Source organism: Phyllostomus discolor, chromosome 13, assembly GCF_004126475.2.
Source record: "Phyllostomus discolor isolate MPI-MPIP mPhyDis1 chromosome 13, mPhyDis1.pri.v3, whole genome shotgun sequence".
Lineage (NCBI taxonomy): Eukaryota > Metazoa > Chordata > Mammalia > Chiroptera > Phyllostomidae > Phyllostomus > Phyllostomus discolor.
The window spans coordinates 21,420,876-21,441,849 of NC_040915.2; the positions used below are offsets into that span (position 1 = coordinate 21,420,876).

Below are 20,974 nucleotides of genomic sequence, written 5' to 3' on the forward strand. Positions count from 1 at the left end.
TTACCTGAGAGCTGAAAGGGTCGCCTGGGGGAAGGTGTTTCTGCTGAAGCACTCACGCAGCAGCCCGGGGAGGGGCAGAGAGGAGCTTGGGCCTGGCAAGGCTGCCGTGAACGCAAGGACGCACAGGTGACGGGAGCTCCCAGAACTGGGTGCCGGAGAGCAGGAGAGACCCAGGGGAGGTGGAAGGAGTACTTACGTTCCACCCTGACTTGTATTTCAGCTTGCTGGTGGCTAGCAGTACATTCTGTGGACAGGGAAAGGACCACCCATAGGTAATATAAGCTTACAGAAAGGGCAATCGTAGCCAAAGGACTTCTTATTTTGGTTGTAATGCATTAAAGCGAACGTGATTTTCTTTAAGCCATGTGACACTACTGTTAAAGATGTTCCAGTTAGCCTGAGAGAATATCCTGTGTTCTGAGAAGCTTATTTGTCAGACAAGAGGTATTTGGTTTGTGATCTTTGTCATTCAATAAGGGCCCCTCCCTTGCAACTCTCACAGGGATTGTACCAAGGCAGCTCTCACTTAACCAAGACACATCCCCACGCACAGCTTAGGGGCTTTCACAGGAGCTACAAAGAGAAAGTTCAGGATTGCTCTGAACGGTGATCTTCATGTGCTCCTGTCTCAATGATCTTTTGCTCTGTAACAGCTCACCCTCCAATTCGTGGCTGTTGCAGTCAGTAACAACTATTAGTGTGGCTCATGAGTCTGTGGGTTAGTGGGGCCCACACAGATAGCTTTTCTCTATCTGCATGAGGTGGACTGTGTGTCTGCAGTTATCTGAAGTCTCACCTGGTCTGGAATGTCCAGGATGCCCCACCCACCCCCCTGCCCTGAGGCTCAACAGATTTGGAGTGTCCATGATGGTGGGCATTGGTGCTGGCTGAAGGCTGGGATTTCATGTGGGGCTGTCAATCAAAGCCCTTGGATCCTCCCTCATGTGACATCTTCAAGTGGCTCCCTTAGGCTCCCTTAAAAGTTTGGTGGCCTCAGGATAATCTGGCTTCTTCTGTGGAGGCTGGACCCTAAGAGTGCAAAACTGGAAGTGGTCATGTCCTTCAAGTGAGAGGCCAGGGATGACATAACGCCACTCACGTCACATTCTACTGTTTAAAGGGGCCGAGGGGCCAGGTCAGATTCAGGAGGAACGGTGCATCGATGTGAGCGGCGGTTACTGCAGACTTCCGACCTGTCCATGTCCAAGCAGGAGGGCTCACAGCAGTGACCCTGCCCTGCTCCTTCACCAAATGTCGGGCGTGTGGGAGTTTTTGTTCACAGGCCTCTGGATCAAGAGAAGGCACATCTGAAACTTATGCCGAAGCTATCAGGAGACCCTGAGCTTTGAGCTTTAGGACAAATGATGGAAATTTTTATTGCTTCCCATAGGGAGAGAGCGAGGATATTTTTAACATTAAAGGAAGGAAAATGAGTATTTACAGATCATATATAATATTAATATTAAATATATAATATACCAAATAATATATAGTATGTCTATACTAACATAGAATATTTTAGAGAGCCCCTCTAAAATGACTGAATTCTGAAGACGCTGTTTAAGATGAACTTGGTGAAGGGGGTGTCAGCAGTGATCTCCCTGGTGGACTTGTTTCGAAGACCAAATAAATTACTGTTTCTAAAGGATCTGGGCTTGTGACAGGCACATAGTAGTAGATACTGTGTAAATGCTTGCTAGATAAATCCTTTACATTTACATCAAAAATAGGAAATAAATGTTTAGCCCCCGCCATAAGTCCCTAACACCCTGAATTGTAGCTACAGGCTAGCGCCCCCTGTTAGGGTCCTTTGGTCTAGAACAAGTGAGGCATTGGGTGAATGCCCCCTCCCTTTTACCTCCTCATTGTTTCTGCCCACACCCCTGCTAGGGTCTGAATATTTATGTGTGTTCCTCCAAACCTCCTGGTGACGGTGTTAGGGGGTGGAGCCTTGGGTGTGATGAGGTCATGAGGATGGAGCCCTGAAGAATGGAGTTAGTCCCTTACAGAAGAGAGTTCTCCCCAGGACGGGACCGTGCTGGCACCCTGACCTTGGTCCTTCAGCCTCCAGAACTGTGAGGATTAAGTGCAGGTTGCCAATGGGTCACATTGTCTGTGGAACTTGTTACAGCGGCCCAGGTGCACTGAGACACCATCCTTGCCTCCTGCATCAGAGGAGAACAGTCCTTTTCTGACCACCCTTTCCCTCTGTCTGGGACCCCAGACCGTCCCACCTCACTGGGGACTCGGTGCCGGATGGCACCCCCATTCCTTGTACGCAGCTGTGTGCCGAGACATAGCGCCATCAAATCCTTTGCACACAGCAGGTACTCATCAGTCTGTGCCCCGCCACACCAGGACCAAAGTTGGGCAAAGGGGCAAAGGCAGGGGCACCGTCCCAGTTACATTACCTCCCGATGCTGAGAAGGGCGCTGGCCTTGCCTAGAAGTGGAAGGGAAAAAATTGTCCCAAACCCGGGGAAGTAAGCCCCACGGTGAGATTCCGTTTCACTGGTGGGTGCCGGGACCTCCCGTTTCACTGGCCTGGGCTGACTCGGAGGTGACAGTAGCAAACAGAAAGGGCACTGAGTGAAAAATACGGAACGACACCCACGGTATTTCTGTAATTTCAGGGTCTGTTGGGGATCCATAAAAAATAGTTTAAACTTTGAAGGGGAAATGGGGAGGCATGAGAATTTCTGTCTGAGTCCCGAGAGAAGGTCTGAGGATGAGACGCTTAAACCAACGAGGCTGACCTCGGGCCGCTGCTGTGTGACATCGGCCTCAGGACACAGTGACTGGGGCATTGCTCCCACCGAGCCATTTTTAGCTCTTGTATCATCGGAACTTCCTTGCTGTGTTGATGTGGCTGCTCACTTCTTCCTACTAGAACCTCCTTCTTGGCACCACGCTCTCCTGGTTTCCTTATTTCCTTGACCATTCCTTCTCTGTTTCTTCCTTGAGTCCCGCTTCTTTTCCCCGACTCTAGTGAACTCACCCATCTCCTGGTTTCACCCATCTCTGTGCCGAGGGCTTCCCAGCTCCACCACCCACTGAGCTGTCCCCCCGGGGCCTCAGAGCCAGAGCCAGACACCTGCAGCCGGCCCCTGCCAGCCACTGTCAAGCTTTGCCACTGGCTGCTCTGCTCACCTTCAGCTGCGTCTTTCTTTTGGATGCAAGGGAACACGTTTTTGTTGATTGTAAAGACCTCACTCACCTCCTGGGACAGCCCCTAGAGTGTGACGTCAGCATGCAGGCCATTTCACTGAGGGCCCATTGTACAGCCTACCTGCCTTTGAGGTAAAAGGCAAGCAGAGCCCAGAGGTTAATACTCAGCAGAAACTCTGGAAGACGGGGCCAGGCCGCTTTGGGGGAGGAGCCAAAGGCTGCTTCTGCAAAGCCTTTGGTGCTGAGACTCATGTGGAAAACATTGTATTTGGAAGGCCCTGGAGGCAAATGAGCCACGTTTGAGGTTTACCCAAAGCCGACTTTCAGAGAGTCCTTAGATGTCAGCTTCTCTGATCTCAAATCCAATGTTGTAATGCCCTCTACAGAATCCTGACTGCTACACCTATTTTTGAAAACTTTCTACTCCAACCCAGGCAGTCTTATCTGGTATGGGTCACTTTTAACTATGAGAAAGCACTGTTTTTTAAAAAAAGATTTTATTTATTTTTAGAGAAAGGGAAGGAAAAAGAGAAGGAGAGAAAAATAGATGTGTGGTTGCCTCTCAAGTGCCCCCACTGGGGACCTGGCCCGAGACCCAGGCATGTGTCTAGACTGGGAATCAAAGCAGAGACCCTTTGGTTTGAGGCCAGTACCAATCCACTAAGCCACACCAGCCAGGGCAAGAAAGCCCTGTTTTTAACCATGATCTGTCTCCCCATGACAGCCACTCACTGATTCTGTACATCAGAGGCAGTTCAACACACTTGTGCACACATGAATAATTCGCTAGTAGCTACTCCAATGTAAAACAGGCATACTCCTTTGCCAGCAGTCTCGCTTCTAGAAATGCATTCTGCAGCTATAGAATAAAAGTGTGTAAAACGAAGGTAGATGAGGATGTTCACTGCTAAACTGTAGTTGGTCTTTTTTTTCCTCATCAGCTCAGAAGAATTACAAATGCTTTGTCGTGGGTCAGGCAAGGCAGATGGGTAAGTACCATGAGAAAGCAATCGCGTAATGTTACAATGGCCTGGCTGTCTTCCTCCTTGGATTGTGATCTCCATGGAGCACTAAGTCAGCTCTACTGTGTGGTGAACTGATGTCTCCTGTGGGAAGAACCACCTGCTGCTTGCCTACTCCGTGCCAGCTGTGGCACCTTGCACTTTGCAGTCACATCTGCTGCTCCTAACAGTTTTATGGTCAAGGCACCGTCATCTCCCTTCACCGACGAAAAAAACGGAGGCGCAGAGGATTGGCGTGGGCTGTGTCTGTCGTCAGAGCTGGGGTTCCAAGCTACGTCTGACTATACAACTTATGCTCTTTGCCAGATGTTGGGTCAAATGTTTTACTTACTAATAAGCAAAAAATGGATTCCTTTTTTAAAAAGAATGTATTTTAGACTTGTAGAAAAGTTGCAAATATAATAGTGTCCTGAAACTACTATAAAGGACACATGGACAAAACCAAGGGGGGGGGGGTTGAAGCAAGGGAAAGAGGCGGGTTTGGCAGGGGTAGGGGTGGGTGGGAGGGAAATGCAGACAAGTGTAATTGAACAAAATAATTTTTAAAAATAGTGTCCTGATACCCCTCACCCAGCTTCCCCTCACGTTAACATCTTACATAAACAGAACATAATTACAAGAACTAAGAGATTAACATTGGCACAATATTATTAACTAATATAAAAGTCATATTTGAATTTCATCAGTTTTCCACTGTTTTATTTTTATCTTTTTAAGGATTTGAGGAAGATCTTTTTTTAATTTAATTTATTTATTTTTATAGAGGGAAGGGAGGGAGAAAGAGAGAGAGAGAGAAACATCAATGTGTGGTTCCTGGGGGCCGTGGCCTGCAACCCAGGCATGTGCCTTGACTGGGAATCGAACCTGTGATGCTTTGGTTCACAGCCCGCGTTCAATCCACTGAGCTATGCTAGCCAGGGTCCACTATGTTTTAAAAGCCCCTTTTCTGTTCCAAGATCCTCTCCAGGATCTCAGGCTGCATTAGGTTATTTCTATGTAGAGGTCTTATACTTTGTGACTAGATTTATTTTCGGTGTTTTATATTTTTTATGCTAGTGTAATGGTATCTTTAAATATTCACTGTTGCTAGTTTGTTGAATTAGTTTAATATTAAAACTGTATAAAGCAACTAAACTCCTTTAGTTCTAATATTTAATCAGTGTGTTTATTTTCCTTATACACAATTGTATCATCTGCAAATAATGTTCATTTTAATTTTTCCTTTCCGACCCTTGGGTCTGTCGTTTCTCCTCCTTGCCCCCCTGCACAGGGTATCCCCTCTAGCAGAATGCTCAAGGGAAGTGAAGTGTTACACCTGTAAACGCTAATTCTGAAGTGGGTTTTTTACAGAAACCCGTGATTAGGTCAATGAGGTTCACTGGGGGCTGGCGGTGAGGAGACCAAACGGGAGGCTTGCGAGGCAGAACTGTGAGTCTGCTGTTCCATCTCAGTCCCTCTCCATCCGCTGTGTGTGCGCCCAGCAGGACTCCTTGTCCTTCTCAGGCCCTCGGAGGAGCCAGCTCGGACGTCTTCCATGAAGAGCCCTCTGAGTGGCTCAACCCATGGAATGTCCCCCAGGCCTTCTTCCCTGGGCCTGCATGGTCAGCGGTCCCTGGTGGCAGTGACCTTGGCTCACTGTTGGCAGTGAGACCAGGACGGGCCCGCACAGACCCCCACATCCTGGTGAGGTGTGCCCCCTCCCCTGCAGAGGTTCTCACTTAGAGGGGCCCTGTCTTTCCACAGCCGACACTTCGGCCATGCAAGAAGGGGATCGGGGGAGCAGGGAATGTGAAGGACTCAACGGGAACTAGGTGAGCATGGGTAAACTGTTCACCCACACTGACACCCTCACCCTTGCCAGGTACGCTCCTGGTGGGGCACCTCCAGTGTGGGTCCTCATCCGCAGCTGCTTGTGGGCACACAGGTGAAAGCACAGGAAGGATGGCGGGAAACATTTTAGAGATGCGATGTTCCCAAGTCTATGGCAGCCATGATTTCTCACCCCAAGAGCTTTCCTCTGTAAGTGCCCTTGGTTCTCAGGGAGAACAGCTGAGGCCACAGGGCAGGGGTCAGAAAGGAACTGAAGAGACATCAGACGAGGGTCTCTATGTGCGATCACCACAGTTTATATAAATAAGTGCAGGTAAAACACTACAGTAGGTACAATAAAGTGTCACTTTACCATACCGGTAACCAAGGCCACCAGACAAATGACAGTAAAAGGAACCAGTCATAGGAACGAGATATCAAAACGAGGGTGTCTGGGGTACAAAGCAAGTTCAGATGTGTCTTGTAAACACTAGTCTTAGCATTCTGTTGCAGCAGGGTAGAGAGTAAAGACTACAAAGAACTAACATTAACTAAAACTGTGTTCTGCATTGTACTTTTACTTACCAATAAGAACAAATATTCGGGTGGGTGAAGCAGGCTTGCCTGAAGTCACACCATCTGCATCGTTGAGCCAGGATTTAAACCCAAGACCATTTGGTTCTGTGCCCAAGTCCTTCCCCCATTCCAAATCCCCAGTGAGGTAGAGGAAAAGGGAGACCTGGCCCAGAAGCATCAATTTCAAGGTCCAGGGAACTTCCAGAGATATAGGCGGGCTTACACGTTTGAGATAAGAAAACACATAAATAGCACCTTTATTAAATTCAGTTAACCTACCTTTCCACCCTCATATAAGAATTTTACATGTATCTTTAGGGGTCAAGCTAAGTCTCTCCTTAAAATGCAATTTCTAGGAATTGGTTTTTCTTTTTTTACTCAAGCTTTCTTCATGTCTTTTACAGGGCATGGCTGTATGGCCAAAATTATGATAAGCCAATATTAGCAATTTCACAATGTCTGGTTATTGTTATATGGTATCATAAAGAATATGTAACTCGATAACATTCTGTATACATAATTTGTTCTACTCACCATTCAAATCACAGGTTAAAAGCTTTACATATCATGTTGATTTAATTTTCCATCACTGCTGAAAGAATTAGGTATCATCACACTATGAACATGAACCCTCTTGTAAAATTTTACATATAATATGCTTTTCACAAACTTATCAAATCACTTAGGATTCTAGTATTTATTAAGGCTTGAGCTAATACTGAAGGCTTTTCTGCACTCAGTTCATTAAGGCTTTCCCACTGTTGTGAATTCTCTGGTGCACGGTGAGCTGGGACTTCTGGATGAAGGCTTTCCCACACGCAGGGCACCCATAGGGTCTTTCCCCAGTATGAATCCTCCGATGTAAAACCAGGTCTGACTTCTGGGAAAAGGCCTTCCCACACTCAGCACAGATGTAAGGCTTCTCTCCCGTGTGAATGCGCTGGTGTCCTGGCAGGTGGGACTTCTGAGAGAAGGCTTTCCCACACTCAGTGCACACGTAGGGCTTTTCCCCTGTGTGAATTCTCTGATGTCCAATGAGATGCGACTTCTGACAGAAGGCCTTGCCGCACTCACCGCACCTGTAGGGTTTCTCTCCAGTGTGTGTTCTCTGGTGGATGATGAGCTGTGACTTGCGGGAGAAGGCCTTCCCACACTCGGGACATGCGTAGGGTTTCTCCCCAGTGTGAACTAACTGATGTGTGATGAGTTCTGTCTTCCTGCTGAAGGCCTCTGCACACTGAGCACACTTGTAGGGTTTCTCTCCAGTGTGGATCCTGCTGTGTATGATGAGGTGGGACTTCTCGCAGAAGGCTTTCCCGCACTCGGCACACTCATAGGGCTTCTCCCCAGTGTGAGTCCTGTGGTGGATAATCAGTTGTGACTTCTGGGAGAAGGCCTTGCCGCACTCCCTGCATTCGTAAGGCTTCTCCCCAGTGTGGATCCTCTGATGGATAATGAGGGGTGATTTCTGGGAGAAGGCTTTCCCGCAGTCACTACACGCGTATGGTTTCTCCCCCGTGTGAACCCTCTGATGTATAATGAGGGATGACTTCTGAGAGAAGGCTTTTCCACATTCAGAACATTCATAAGGCTTCTCCCCAGTATGAGTTCTCTGGTGTACAATGAGGTGAAACTTCTCACTGAAGGCTTTCCCACATGCACTGCAATCATAAGGTTTCTCTCCACTATGAATTCGTTGATGTACAATAAGCTGTAACTTCTTAGCAAAGCCTTTCCCACATGTGATACATATACAGGTCTTCTCTTTAGTTGCAGTATCCTTATAATGAATAAGGGGTCGTTTATTGCTGAAAAGGTTTCCACACCGATTACCATCAGAAGGTATTACTACTTTTTGAATTTTCTCAAGATCAGAACTGGACACATCATGGCTAAATGATTTTCTGCATCCAAAACTTGCATCGGGGGTTTTTCTTGAACTAGTCTTATCACAACGAGGTAGGTCAATATTAGATTTCAAGTACGTTTTAAATGCTTCATAGTTACAGGGTCTTTGTCTTGAAGTATCTGGCTCTATGAACTCTTCAAACATTGTCCCCAATGTGTTATATTTATGGCCTGACTCCACAGTCACTGTCTTGTTTCTGATAACTGTAACTTGACTGGAAAGTCTGTCTTGGTTTTCTGGACCTCTCTGCCGTTGGCCATCACCTGGACATACTTTCAAAATGGAGCACAAGGAACCATCCTTTGTGACACCTTTCAGTGTCTTATTATGGAAGGAAAAGGACCCCAAAATACATGACTGGGGGTCATCAGGGCGATGCTTCCTGTCTGAAGAAAAGAAAGATAAATAAAACAATCATGAAGAACACGAAACAGAGCAGAGAGGCTAAAACAAATAACTGATGCGACATAGGTGGTGAACTCAGAAAACAGGGACAGAGGCAGGCCATCTTGTGAGACTGCACAGCATACAGTGTGATCACGTGATGGAGAGACAAGGATGTCAGAAATATATTCACGGAAAAGCCAGACTTTAAGGAGATAGAAAAGTATCTGGATTATTATCACTCTAGCCTTGGATTACTATTCTAGAATCCTCCCAATTCCCCCACTTTCTGAATAAAAATATTTTTCACCTTTTGAAATCATTTACTGTATAAATCATTTCACACACACACACACAAACACACACACACTATCCTGCTGCTACTGTCTGAATAAACAAGGTCTCTCTGGTACTCAAAATACTTTAACTCTCTTCAGTCTAAATTCCTAATTAACAACCAACACAAACAATGACAAAAAAATGGATTGTGATGTTATGGATTCCGTATCAGATTCACACCAAAAATTTAACCTTGAACTACATGTAGCAAATAAAACGAGCAAGGTTCACCCAGAAGAGCCACATTCCGTAACTCACTTACTCCCCCCGACCACCACCGCCACCACCACACTCGGGCAATGTGCCTTCACCCTCCTACTTCGGCATCATCAATACTTAGCATCTTTCAAAGCAGCTACTGCTGCATGCTCTGAAAAATGCCTTCTCAAATTCTGTCGCATCTCTTTAGATTCTAGCTTTCCCTTAACTTTTACAAACAGTAACTGTATGTGATATTTAATTTTGTACAGCCATGCACCTGGAAGTCTTATCTTCTAAAATACAATTTATGTGCTCTCTATTGCTTCATAAGCCTTTTCATAAAAGGCATTTACACATATATATACACACACACATACATATATATATGAAAGAGTGAGAATCAGCAAGAAACAGCTTCCCCTATAAAGATGCACAATTATGTAATTGATTATTAATTGAATGCCTACCAAATTCTCAGCACAAGAGCAAAAAAAGGGATTTCAGTAAGAACAGAAACATAAGCTTCAGGCAAAAATCAATGACATAAAACAAAACAAACCGACACTTCAATTCTCTTGTCTCCCATCTGCCTGATTTTTACCTGGAAAAAGCCAATTTGATATGTCTCTCTTTATGATCCACGGATCTTCTCCTTGTTCCAACTTGGCGATGACGTCTGGTTTGGAAACCGGATGCCCTATTAAATGGAAAGGAGGAACTGGGACACGTGGCACTGAAGGAAGAAGGGAAGGTGCCGTTCAAGTCTGTGATGAAGTGGTCCAGTTGGCCCTCAGCAGAGTAATGATCTCCATTTGGGAAGGTATGAAGATCACGGAAGTCATTACATATGTCAGGAACCACTGAACCACGGTGGCTGCCAGGGAAAGGCATATGATTGTACGAGTCTGAGTTATGCAGGGAAGCCGTCCTTACCCATGGAGACCAGGTGGCTGTAGTTCTCCAGCATCACGTCCCTGTACAGGGTCCTCTGAGCAGGGTCCAGTTGCTGCCACTCCTCCTGGGTGAAATCCACAGCCACATCCTTGAATGATACTAACCCCTGTAACAGTATATTCCCATTCAATCTGAAGTGATCCTTCTTATTTCTACTATACCATGTAATACCATACCTACACCTACTTCTGTATCATGATATTTGGGGGAAACAATGAAAAATCCTTTCATTAGCAAGAAGAGCCGAACGGATCGGGAAAACAGAAGAGGTAAGTCACAAAATGCCTACCTGATCCAAACAGTAATTTAATATGTAATAGGGGCAGCATTCAAATAACCAGGAAGAAAATGGAGTATTCAATGAACAGTACTGAAAAAAAACTGCACAGTCAACCAGAAAAGAATAATGTGGAATACATGTGTTACAGGCTAAACTGTGTCCCCTGAAAACTCCTACGTTGAAACCCTCACCCCCAGTGCCTCAGGAAGTCCCCTTATTTGGAAATAGGTCACTGCAGACGTGATTCCTTATATAAGGTCATTAGGGTGGACTCTAATACACTATGACTGATGTCCATACAACAGGAGAAATTAGGAGAGACTGACAGACAGGGAGAAGAGATGATATGAAGAGACATGGGGAGAGCATGGTCATCTGATCCAAGGAGAGAGCCCTGGAAAGATCCTCCCTCCCGGCCCTTCAAAGGCACCAGTCCTGCTGGCGCGCTGAATTTTGGCTTCCGGCCTCCAGAGCTGTGAGAGGATAAACTCCTGCTGCTGAACCCACCCCGTCTGTCCTACTGCTTTACGGCAGCCCCTGCAAACTGACACGCCGTATCTTATGTCTTAGAAGACAGAAAGAATACGGTCTGGATGGAGCAAATATCTTAACTGTGAAAAATATCCAAGACCACAAAAGTAACAAAACAAAATGGTTTTTTATTAATAATTACAGAGGAGAGAAGGCCTTTCTCAGTATAACATTTAGAGAATCACAGAATGTCAAAGTGCTTGAAGATCATAATCTACGCCTCCTCATTTTATAGAAAAATACTGTAGTTTCTCCTAAATCTAACAGTTCTAATATATATATATATATATATATATATATATATATATACTTAATAGCTAGTAATATCATGAAATACATCAACTGAAATAGAAATACCAAAGAATGAACTTACAAAACATGCGGAAAACATTCATGAGAAAAGCCCCCCACAATTGACCAGCCCCCCACAACAAATTATTAATCCAGTATTAAAATAAAGGACTCAGGTAAGTGTGGAGCCCAAAAGATGTTTCTGGAGGCAAAAGTGACTATTTAAATTATGTCATCATTATTCACAGTAGTTGTCATCTAACAGAAGTTGAGTGAGCTGTATTATTTTAAACTATTTTTCAGGTTTTCTCTTAAATATTCCATCATTAACAAATATTACTTTCAGAATGAAAACTAATTAAATACTGTTTCAAATATCAAGAGTCCGCTACTCACAGAGCCTCCTTTGGGCCTACTCTTGAACATACAAACAGTCTCATTTCAGTCTTATGGTTTCTCTCATCCTGCACCAAGTCCCATATTCATATCATCAAGCTGCCAAGCATTCAGTTTATCCTCATAACAACTCGATTAATGTTCCCATTTTACTTTTGAGAAAGCTGAGGACTACAGTGCTTCGCTCACTGCCTGCCAGAGGCTACCCACAGAGTACGTGGTTGATTCAAACTTAGACTTAAAAGCAAGTGCTCTGATTCAATAGCTTGGGCTCCTGACCACTGCCTCCTTGATACTGTAAACAAGCCCTTTATGTTTCATGACTTTAATACCATCCTTAGTCAAACTTTCCATGAAACACCCTCCGCTTTATTTTCCCTCCAATTCTCAGCCTTCCTAAAGTCACTCTGCTCTTTCTACTTTTGCAAAATGCTGTTTCCCATCCTCAACCAACTTCCCTTGTGATCCAAAGTTCAACAATCTTTTAATCCTATTCCCAACTTCCTTATAAAGCTCACTGCTCTCTCCCCTTACAGTAACAGTTCCTAGCTCTCAGGTCTATATGTCAGAGTTGATTTCTACATCGTTAACCCCATTGTTCTCCCTCGCTCCTCTCAGAAAAGAACAATGCCTAAATATCCCTGAGATATTCCACAGCTAGCCAGTATATATGACAAATATTGGGTACCCAAGAAATCCTTGGGTATCCTTTGCTACAGAGGAATGAGTGAAGATTATAGAGAATAAAAGAAAGTTCATTTTAAGTTAAAAATATTTTTGTGCATCAGTCAATTATATTCTTTTGACCTGAAGAACAATAACATGAAAAAGATAATAAATATGGAATGTAGAGGAAATTTATTCTGATAGAAAAATGTATACAAGTAGATATAATTCTAACATTCTGGTTTTGTTTTATTATTGATATTTAAATGGTTCAGTTAACTAAATATGTATAAATCTTGTTACTTTTGAGAAACATATCATGCATAATCAGTGAGAAATTATACTTTTGTCATCTACAAATAATTTTTACAGCTTGGATGACTGGGAGAATGGAAGAAATGGGGGAAATGAATACAAAACTTAGAATAGCCAAGTTCAAAAAGTGGTTTTCAATAATATATATATCAATATGTCCAAAATGTGATTTTGAACATGTAATCAATCTTTAAATTACTAGTGAGTTAAAACTGTATCTTCAAGATCCGGCACATACTTTATACTAAAAGCATGTTTCAGTCCAGAGTGGCCAGTTTCAAGTGCCCAATAACTGTATGTGGCTGATGGCTCTGTGTTGGACACATGGCTCTAAAGTTATGACATCCAAGAAGGAAAAAACTGTATCTTTTCATAAGAGAACTCAGTCATTAAACTCTACTATAAAATATAATAAGGACTTCTAATACAAAAGCTGATTGAAAGATTGACAATAATAATGATGATATAATAACATGTAAAGATAGAAGAAACCATCCCCAGTTACATAGTTCTGAGCATGGTTGTTTTTTTCCTCACTTAATTCTCACAATAACCCTATGAGGAATACAGCCTCCGTTCCACAGATGAGGAAACAATCCCAGTCAGCCAGGCCACAAGGAAATAATACACATCTGCTCGAATAATAAAGGAGAATGCTAGGTACTGGCATGGGAAGTTATTAAAAATGTACACAAAAATCATGCCCTGGCTGGTGTGGCTCAGTGGATTGACTGCCAGCCTGTGAACCAGAGGGTCGCTAGTTCCATTCCCAGTCAGGGCACATGCCTGGGTTGTGAGACAGGTCCCCAGTAGGGGGCACTCGAGAGGCATCCACATATAGATGTTTCCCTCCCTCTCTTTCTCCCTTCCTTCCCCTCTCTAAAAAAAAAAAAAATTAATCTTAAAAAAATGTACACAAAAATATATTGGACAATGGAGTCAAAAATCACACTGCAGACAGAATGTTTACTATGACATTATTTTTCCAAAAGTGCAAGAATATGTGCACTCACATATTTGTACTTTCACATATACACACTTGCAGTTATACGCATATCATAAAAGGTTTGGAAGGTTAAAAACAAATGATTAAAGTTGCTATCTCAGGAGGAGGGTAGTTTAAAGGTTAAAGGTCTCTCAGCTTTCAATTTTTATCTTTTTATACAGTTTAGAATTTTTGTACCATGTATTTAACAAATGTTGACAAGGAGAAAAATATAATACAGACTGTCAAAAGAGGAAGAGCAGGGAAGGCACTGGCCTTGAGTTGAACAGCAATCCTACAAAAATCACAGGACAGGACGAGAAGCATGGGCGTCCTGGCTCTCCAGGCTTTTGACAGATAATTATAACTTAAGAACTGCTTTTTGAGAGAAATATATTTTTTGGAAGACTATTCAAAATGTACGCATCCTATGTTCTCTAGATTTTACCAGTGGATGAAGCAGATAATCAGAAGCCACTGCAATCAATCTGGTCCTCTAAAGCAGAGGTCAACAAACCTTTTTAGGAAAGTATATGTCTTCATCATTGCAGGCCATGCGGTCCCTACTGTACTTACCCAACCCGGCCACTGGAGCATGAAAACAGACCCCGACAATACACAAACAAAAGGCACCCCTGCACTGCCCATGAAACGTTGCTTATAAAATGTTGGGTTTGGACCATAGGCAACAGTTTGATGTCCCTAGCTCAAAAAGATAAAGTTCAAGGAGTTTGGCTCTGATACTGATCTCTTCCCTCTGGAAGAGATCATTTTATGAACCAGCTACAAGAACTCTACTATGGCATTTGCCACAGGAATGAATGTTGGTGAGAACACTGTATTCCATCACCTAAACACAGACCTATAAAAGGAAGTTTTAGCCATATGTAGCTAGAAATGATCTCTTCCCATGGGAAATGTATCTGCTTTCTCTTTAGAGGATTGCAAATCATGTAACTGACGTCTGTAAGAAAGATCAGAAAAATTGGTACATCGATTTTTTTAAATGGCTAAGGCCAGGTTAGTTACGTGGTGACCTAGCAACTCTTTCTAGGTCCTGATCTTTATTTTGGCTATTGTACCTTTTCCCTAATCCAAATTTTAGCTCTTCTTACTTTTCCATTTGATTGTATGGAAAATCAAGGAGGCAATTTAAAAAATTAAAAACAAAAGCAACTCACCTGGGACTTCATCATTTTCTGCTGTCTTCTCAAAGGACAGATGCCTGAAAAAGCAAAACCAGTGATCAGAAGGACATTTTCATGGACTAGACCCAGACTGCAGCTTCCGCATCCATCGGTCTAGAAACCATGCCCACCAGAAGTTGTGGGGATGACAGGCCAACCTGGGGAGGAGGCTGCTTGGCTCTTACAAACTGGTGGGCAAGCACATGCGCAGGAAGTCCTCTTGTGACTATACTAAGGGCAAACAGATCTCATGCAAGGTTTTTGAACTGTATGGATGTAAAGATATTACATGTTGATCTACTAACAACTTACCTTTCCCCGTGAACCAGCCATTATATTTGTAAATGGCTGTCACAAGGCAATACACATGGGTAGGTCTGCATAAAGATTTAATGGTAGGTGGAGTCCCCTGGCCATTAGAATGGCAATGACCAAATGGAAAACTAAGGAATGTATTTCTTTATTCCTCAGAAAGAACCAGCAGCTGAATTCCCATCCTCTATTGTATTTTCCCTCAACTCAGTAAACTCTCCTGCTAATCAATATTCATGGACCTAAATGTTAATGTTGAGATGTTTTGTTTAAATGTTTCTTGTCTCAGTGGAGGAAGGTACATACCTGGTAAATTTTTTTCAGTTCCTGGAGTCATGCAGACAGGACTGAACTGGTTCAGAGGAAGTGAGCGCCCATGACAGGGAGACTTTATCAAGTCAGATCTGGAAGGAAACGATCCAAAAACATAATCATACTAATCTCTGGGTGCCCAGCAGGTGCTCAATAAATGTTTCTTGAAGGAAATGTAAAATGATTTCAATAAGCTTAGAAAGAGGTAGGACTAAAAAGCACACTTTTCATAATAATCCTATTGTTTTTGTTTGATGTTGTTTTAAAATAGTCATTTCTTTAGGGAGCGCCGGATTAAGGGCGCAATAATCGCTCCAGAGAGGGGCTGACTTTTAAAAACCCAACAGCTGCCTATGACCTGTGAAAGTTTTAATGTGTGTAGAAACCTTTCCCAATAAATTGGGGCTCACATGATGATGACTGCTCCTTCCAAATCCCTGGATCCTCGGGCCCATGGATCACATACCGGCCAGAACTCCTGTGTGCCCATCACATCACTGACCACCACGTGGACGCCCCCCCCCCCCCCCCCCCCCGTCATTTCGACCTCAGTCCCCGCACCCATCACCGACGCCAGTCATCCCCACCAGGGTGTCCCCCTACGTGTCATTTCTGACCCCACAGACAACCCCATCACTGGCACATCACTCCCCAATTACTACTCTCATAGCTCACACCATCCCTGCCTCGCCAAATGAACCCAGCACCAATCCCACATTCCTTTTCCATTACTTCTTAAACCTCCAATCACTGACCTCCAAGGACCGCTCCCTTCCCACTGCCAATCCAAAACACTCACCGTACGAATCAGCCCTCTGACCTGCGGTTCTGTTATCAGGTCCCGAAACGCCGGTCAAAGCTTAAACCGGGACAGCTGTCATATAGACAGTAACGAACTCCTGCGCTTCCTACCCGGGTGAGCGGAGCGCGAGGCTTGCGCTGATCCCTGCTGGGTGGTTCCGCCCACTTCGCGTCCTCAGCGGCTTTGTTCAGGAGGCAATGTGGCTGCCGCCATGCACTGTGTGCCAATAGGGGCCGCCATGTTGAGAGTCTGTGCAGTTCCGTACACGCAGGAATCCTTTTACAACGAGCCTGTGGTTGGGCTGCACCACCAGCGGCGACAGGAGGGGAGAGGGTGGGGGAGTTGACGGAAAGGAGGATTGTACCAATCCATAAGGTGCGAGCTTTGTAGAGAGACTTTACAAAAGCACTGGGAAGAGCTCCGAGTGCTATGTCCTCTCTTAGAAGACTGCGTTTGGTGAAAGAGGAAGGAAGACTTTGGAATAGTAAAATATTCTCATTGACTCTATTTTACATGTTTGTAAATAGTAAAGGCCTATAGCAGGAGGTTCTACTTGCTGAAAGGGATGGAAAGGCGGAATGGTACAGTCCCCTTGGAGCCGGTTCCACTGTGGGAACGGGGTCAAAGTGATGGAAGAGTCGGGGTGGCGGGGCGGGGAAGACACAGTCAAAATGAACTTTATGCTAAAAACGATGAGAAGGAATACCCTAGGGAAAATTCCTACTGCAGTAGTAAGCGGCAGAGGCCGACTAAGGAAAAAGGATAACTGAGAGACAAGGAAAAGAAGACGGGCACAGAAAGAGGAATGCGAAGTGGAGAATCAGACACCAGGAGACAGCAGGGGTAACAGGGGCAAAGGTCAAGCCAGAGAGATGGGAACAGAAGGGCACAAATGGGAGGCACAGGAACAGAAGTGGGAAGCTAAGAGACAACCCAGGAGGCTCAGACAGCGAGGGAGACTGAGACAGGGAAAGGGGGGAGTACAAAAATAAAAGGGAAAAAAAAGATGATGAGGTTCGATTTCAGGGTGAAAAAACTTAACTTGATTAAAAATAATGAACCAATAAGACACCATTGTTATTATAATCTTGAGACTTTGCATCAAGCTTTTATGCTTTAGAAAAATGAATGTTAAACTGCAGTTTCATGTGCATAGATATAATTTTGTATCACCAGTTTCCCAGAAGCCATGATTTGGGGCTTATGTAATTAAATGAACAGCAATTTTACATGTAGCAGTTTTATTCCTCATGTCAAAAACAAATCTAGACTTAGATAAGGAGAGGTTTTATTTTAAAAGATTATCACAATAAGGAAACACCCACCTCAGAGATCTGATAAGCATCTCAAAATCAAACAGAAAAAGGCTTTTCTTTTATAGAGAGGGCCAAGAAGGGTTGGTAGGAACTTTCAAGAGGTGGGGGTGTGCAAGTGGCAAAACCAGGGCACATCCACAAAAAATGCTTCTGGAGTCCCCAGATTCTGAGACTAAGCTGTGCCGGGAGGCTGTTCACACATACTGTCCCTTCAGGGTGTGTGTGAACTTGGGGGCAAGGCACAGTTTAGGGACCTGTGGGGAGGAAAGAGGCCTGACAATGTTTGGTCAAGACAAAGAAGAGGGTAAGAAATGGGCAGCTGTAATCATGCACTTCAATGTAGACTTCCGGTTACGTCAACATTTATCGCGTGCCCTATGCTAAGACAGTAGGTACAGTCACCGTGTTAGGCACGAAGGGCGCAGTGATGATTCATTCAGACCCTCGAGGAGTAACGCCATGGGAAACACAGATTTGGGAAGTAGTCAGACCATAGAGAGCCTGGTAGGAATTGTGAAACTTTAGCTCTTAATCCTGAGAGTGATGAGCAGCTATCCTTCTGTAGTATCACATTAAAAAATAAGTTGGAGAAGTCCCTCATGATGAAATAAAAAACAAAGCCACAATAAGATACTGTTTCTCATTTATTAACTTATAAAGAAAAGTATGCTAAATTTGGAAACAGGAATCAGGAATTCTCATATGTTACTGGTAGGACAGAAAAACGGTGTAGCCCGTCTGTAGAGGGGTTGGCTAGCAAAACTACATGTATTAATATTAGTTATTGCTGTGCAGTGGTGTTGCTGAAACTTAGCTCTTTGAAACTATAAACATTCAATGTCTCATGGTTTCTAAGAGTTGAATCTGGAACAGCTGCGATGGGCAGTTCAGGGGGAGTCTCTGATGAGCTTCAGTCACACTGTCAGCCTTGCTGCAGTTATTTCAGGACTCAGTGGGAGAAGCAGATGCTTCCAAACTCAAGGAGCTGACGACAAGCCTCAGAATACCAGCTTCCAAGCTCAGCTCCCCACCGTGGGGGCTTCTCCTCAGGCCATTTGATTATCCTCATGACATGGTGGTGGCCTTGGTTCTCCTCAAGCCCACCTGGTGATGTGGTAGCTGGCTCCGACCAAGGCCGAGTAGTCAAGGGAGGGAGAGAGAGAGGGTGCACTCAAGACAGAAGCCACAGTCTTTTTATAACCGAAATTGGAAGTGGTGATTCATTACTTCTTCTGTATTGTTTGCTAAAAGTGAATGGGAATTGAGCTGCACCTCTTAAGAGGATTATCAAAGAACATATGCACGTATCTCTAAAACCACACTTTATAGCTTTAACCCTTTGATTCAGAAAACCTGCTTTCAGGAATATATCCAAAGATACATTGTCAAAAAATATATAGTCAAAGGTTATCCACTGCAGTATTATTTTTAATACCAAAAGGTAGCAGTCAACCCAAACATCTACTGACAGGGGTCTGGTTGTATAAATTATGGTATACACACAAAACAGTAAAGCAGTACTATTTCACTGTAAGAAAGAGAAAGAAATAACTCTATATACTATAGAGAGTGAACTTGAAGATATAATATGTGAAAAGAAACAAAGTGGAAAAAAAGAAAATAGTTTGTTACCATTTAGTTTTTTGAAATATGAAAATGAATATATATAGTCAATTCTCATTCATGAGAGTTATATTCTATAAAGTTGCTGCAAACAAAATTAGTAAATACTGAACCATGGCTCCTAGGGAAATGTGAATATACACATACATGTGTGTATATATGCACACATACATGTATATATACATAGTGTAGCACATAGATTATAATCTTAAACTACAACTTTCTGAATTTTACAACTTTGTATAATTAAGATTATAATCTTTAAATCAACCCATCCTGGTAGATTCAATTGTCTTTATTTTACAAAAGAGAAGATGGGGTTCACAAGTATTAAGTGACTTACCTGAGGTCACTCCACTAACAGGTTGCCAGAGCTGGAGTCCGACTCCATCCACTGTTCCCAGACCTGGGCTCCCTTACACTGCCCTGCACTGCCCATGCAGTGTCCATCCTCTGGTCATCTCGGCCCGAGGGCTGGAATAAAAAGGGAGACCACCCCTCATTCAGTCTCAGCTGGAAATGTGTGCATGGGGCAACCGAAATATTTCACTGCTCTGGGCATGTCTGCCAATGACTGCAAAAGCACTGCAAGTATCGCTTTTGGGGGGCTACAAATAAATTTTAGCAAGTAGATAACTTTATAGATTCAGAATCTGTGAATAATGAAGATCAATTATGTATATGTTGACCTTAAAAATAAAAAGCAAATACTAGAAGAATAAACCATCAAATAAAATATTACATATAAAGAGTGTTATTAATTATCTGTGTATTGAAATGTAGCCACTTACCCCAAAATTTAGTGGCTTAAAACAACACATTTATTGTATCAGTTTCTGATATAATAATGTAGGATCAGCAACTGGCACATGAATTATCTGGGTCCTCTGCTGAATTCAGGGTCCCTCATAAATGTACAGTCAAGGTACTGGCCCAGGTCTGGATTCCACTGAAGGCTCAACTGGAAAGAGATCCAGTTCCAGGCTCAACTGGTGACAGAATTCAGTGCCTCAAGGACGGCTGGCCCGAGGGTACTCACAGCACTGCTGGCTGCCGGACAGAGCCACCCACAGCACCTTTCCATGCAGGACTCTCAGACTTGCAACTTGCTTATTTACTGGGCCAAGAAAAGAGTCTGTAAGCAAGATGGAAGGCAGTTTTTTACAACCTAATCACAGAAGTGACAGCCCCACAGTGCTGCCATTTTCCATAGGTTAAAAACTACTTACTCATATGGAGCTTATTGCAAAGGCCATGAATACCAAGAGTTAAGAATCATTGGTGGCCACTTTAGACCCTTCGTACTACAGCTAAATATTCCCACCCCAGTCATACTTAAATGCTACCAACATGGGTAGGCCATACAAACAAACAAAACACATTACAATATGACATAGAAATCATTCTACCTGAACTAGAGAAGAAGAAAGTGAAGAGAAAGAGGAAAAAGAAAATCAGAATAATGAAGAGAAAGAGTCAGAAACAGCTGGAGGATGAATATAAACACAAGTACTCTAGAACATATGATGAGACTCAGTGTTACAGACCAGAATCAACCAAGATCAACCAGTCCACGGGGTGGGGAGGTGGGTATAAG

General features: G+C 43.7%; 1 protein-coding gene across 3 annotated transcripts; it reads right to left on the reverse strand.

Annotated features, from left to right (window-relative positions):
- Window positions 1–6,295: 6,295 nt before the first annotated feature.
- ZNF300 (zinc finger protein 300) lies at window positions 6,296–19,956 on the reverse strand. 3 transcript variants are annotated; one of them, XM_036014957.1, is made up of 7 exons: window positions 19,721–19,956; window positions 16,436–17,397; window positions 15,631–15,728; window positions 15,007–15,050; window positions 10,341–10,467; window positions 10,009–10,104; window positions 6,296–8,869 (listed from the first exon to the last, which is right to left on the reverse strand). In XM_036014957.1, exons 3-7 carry the CDS (start codon window positions 15,659–15,661, stop codon window positions 7,311–7,313), a joined length of 1,857 nt encoding a protein of 618 aa, XP_035870850.1. In that variant the 5' UTR covers window positions 15,662–15,728; window positions 16,436–17,397; window positions 19,721–19,956; the 3' UTR covers window positions 6,296–7,310. The 3 variants fall into 3 exon arrangements, with proteins under 3 accessions (XP_035870850.1, XP_035870851.1, XP_028384614.1); XM_036014958.1 differs by lacking the exon at window positions 19,721–19,956 and having other exon boundaries at window positions 16,457–17,515; XM_028528813.2 differs by lacking the exon at window positions 19,721–19,956 and having other exon boundaries at window positions 16,436–17,514.
- Window positions 19,957–20,974: the final 1,018 nt, after the last annotated feature.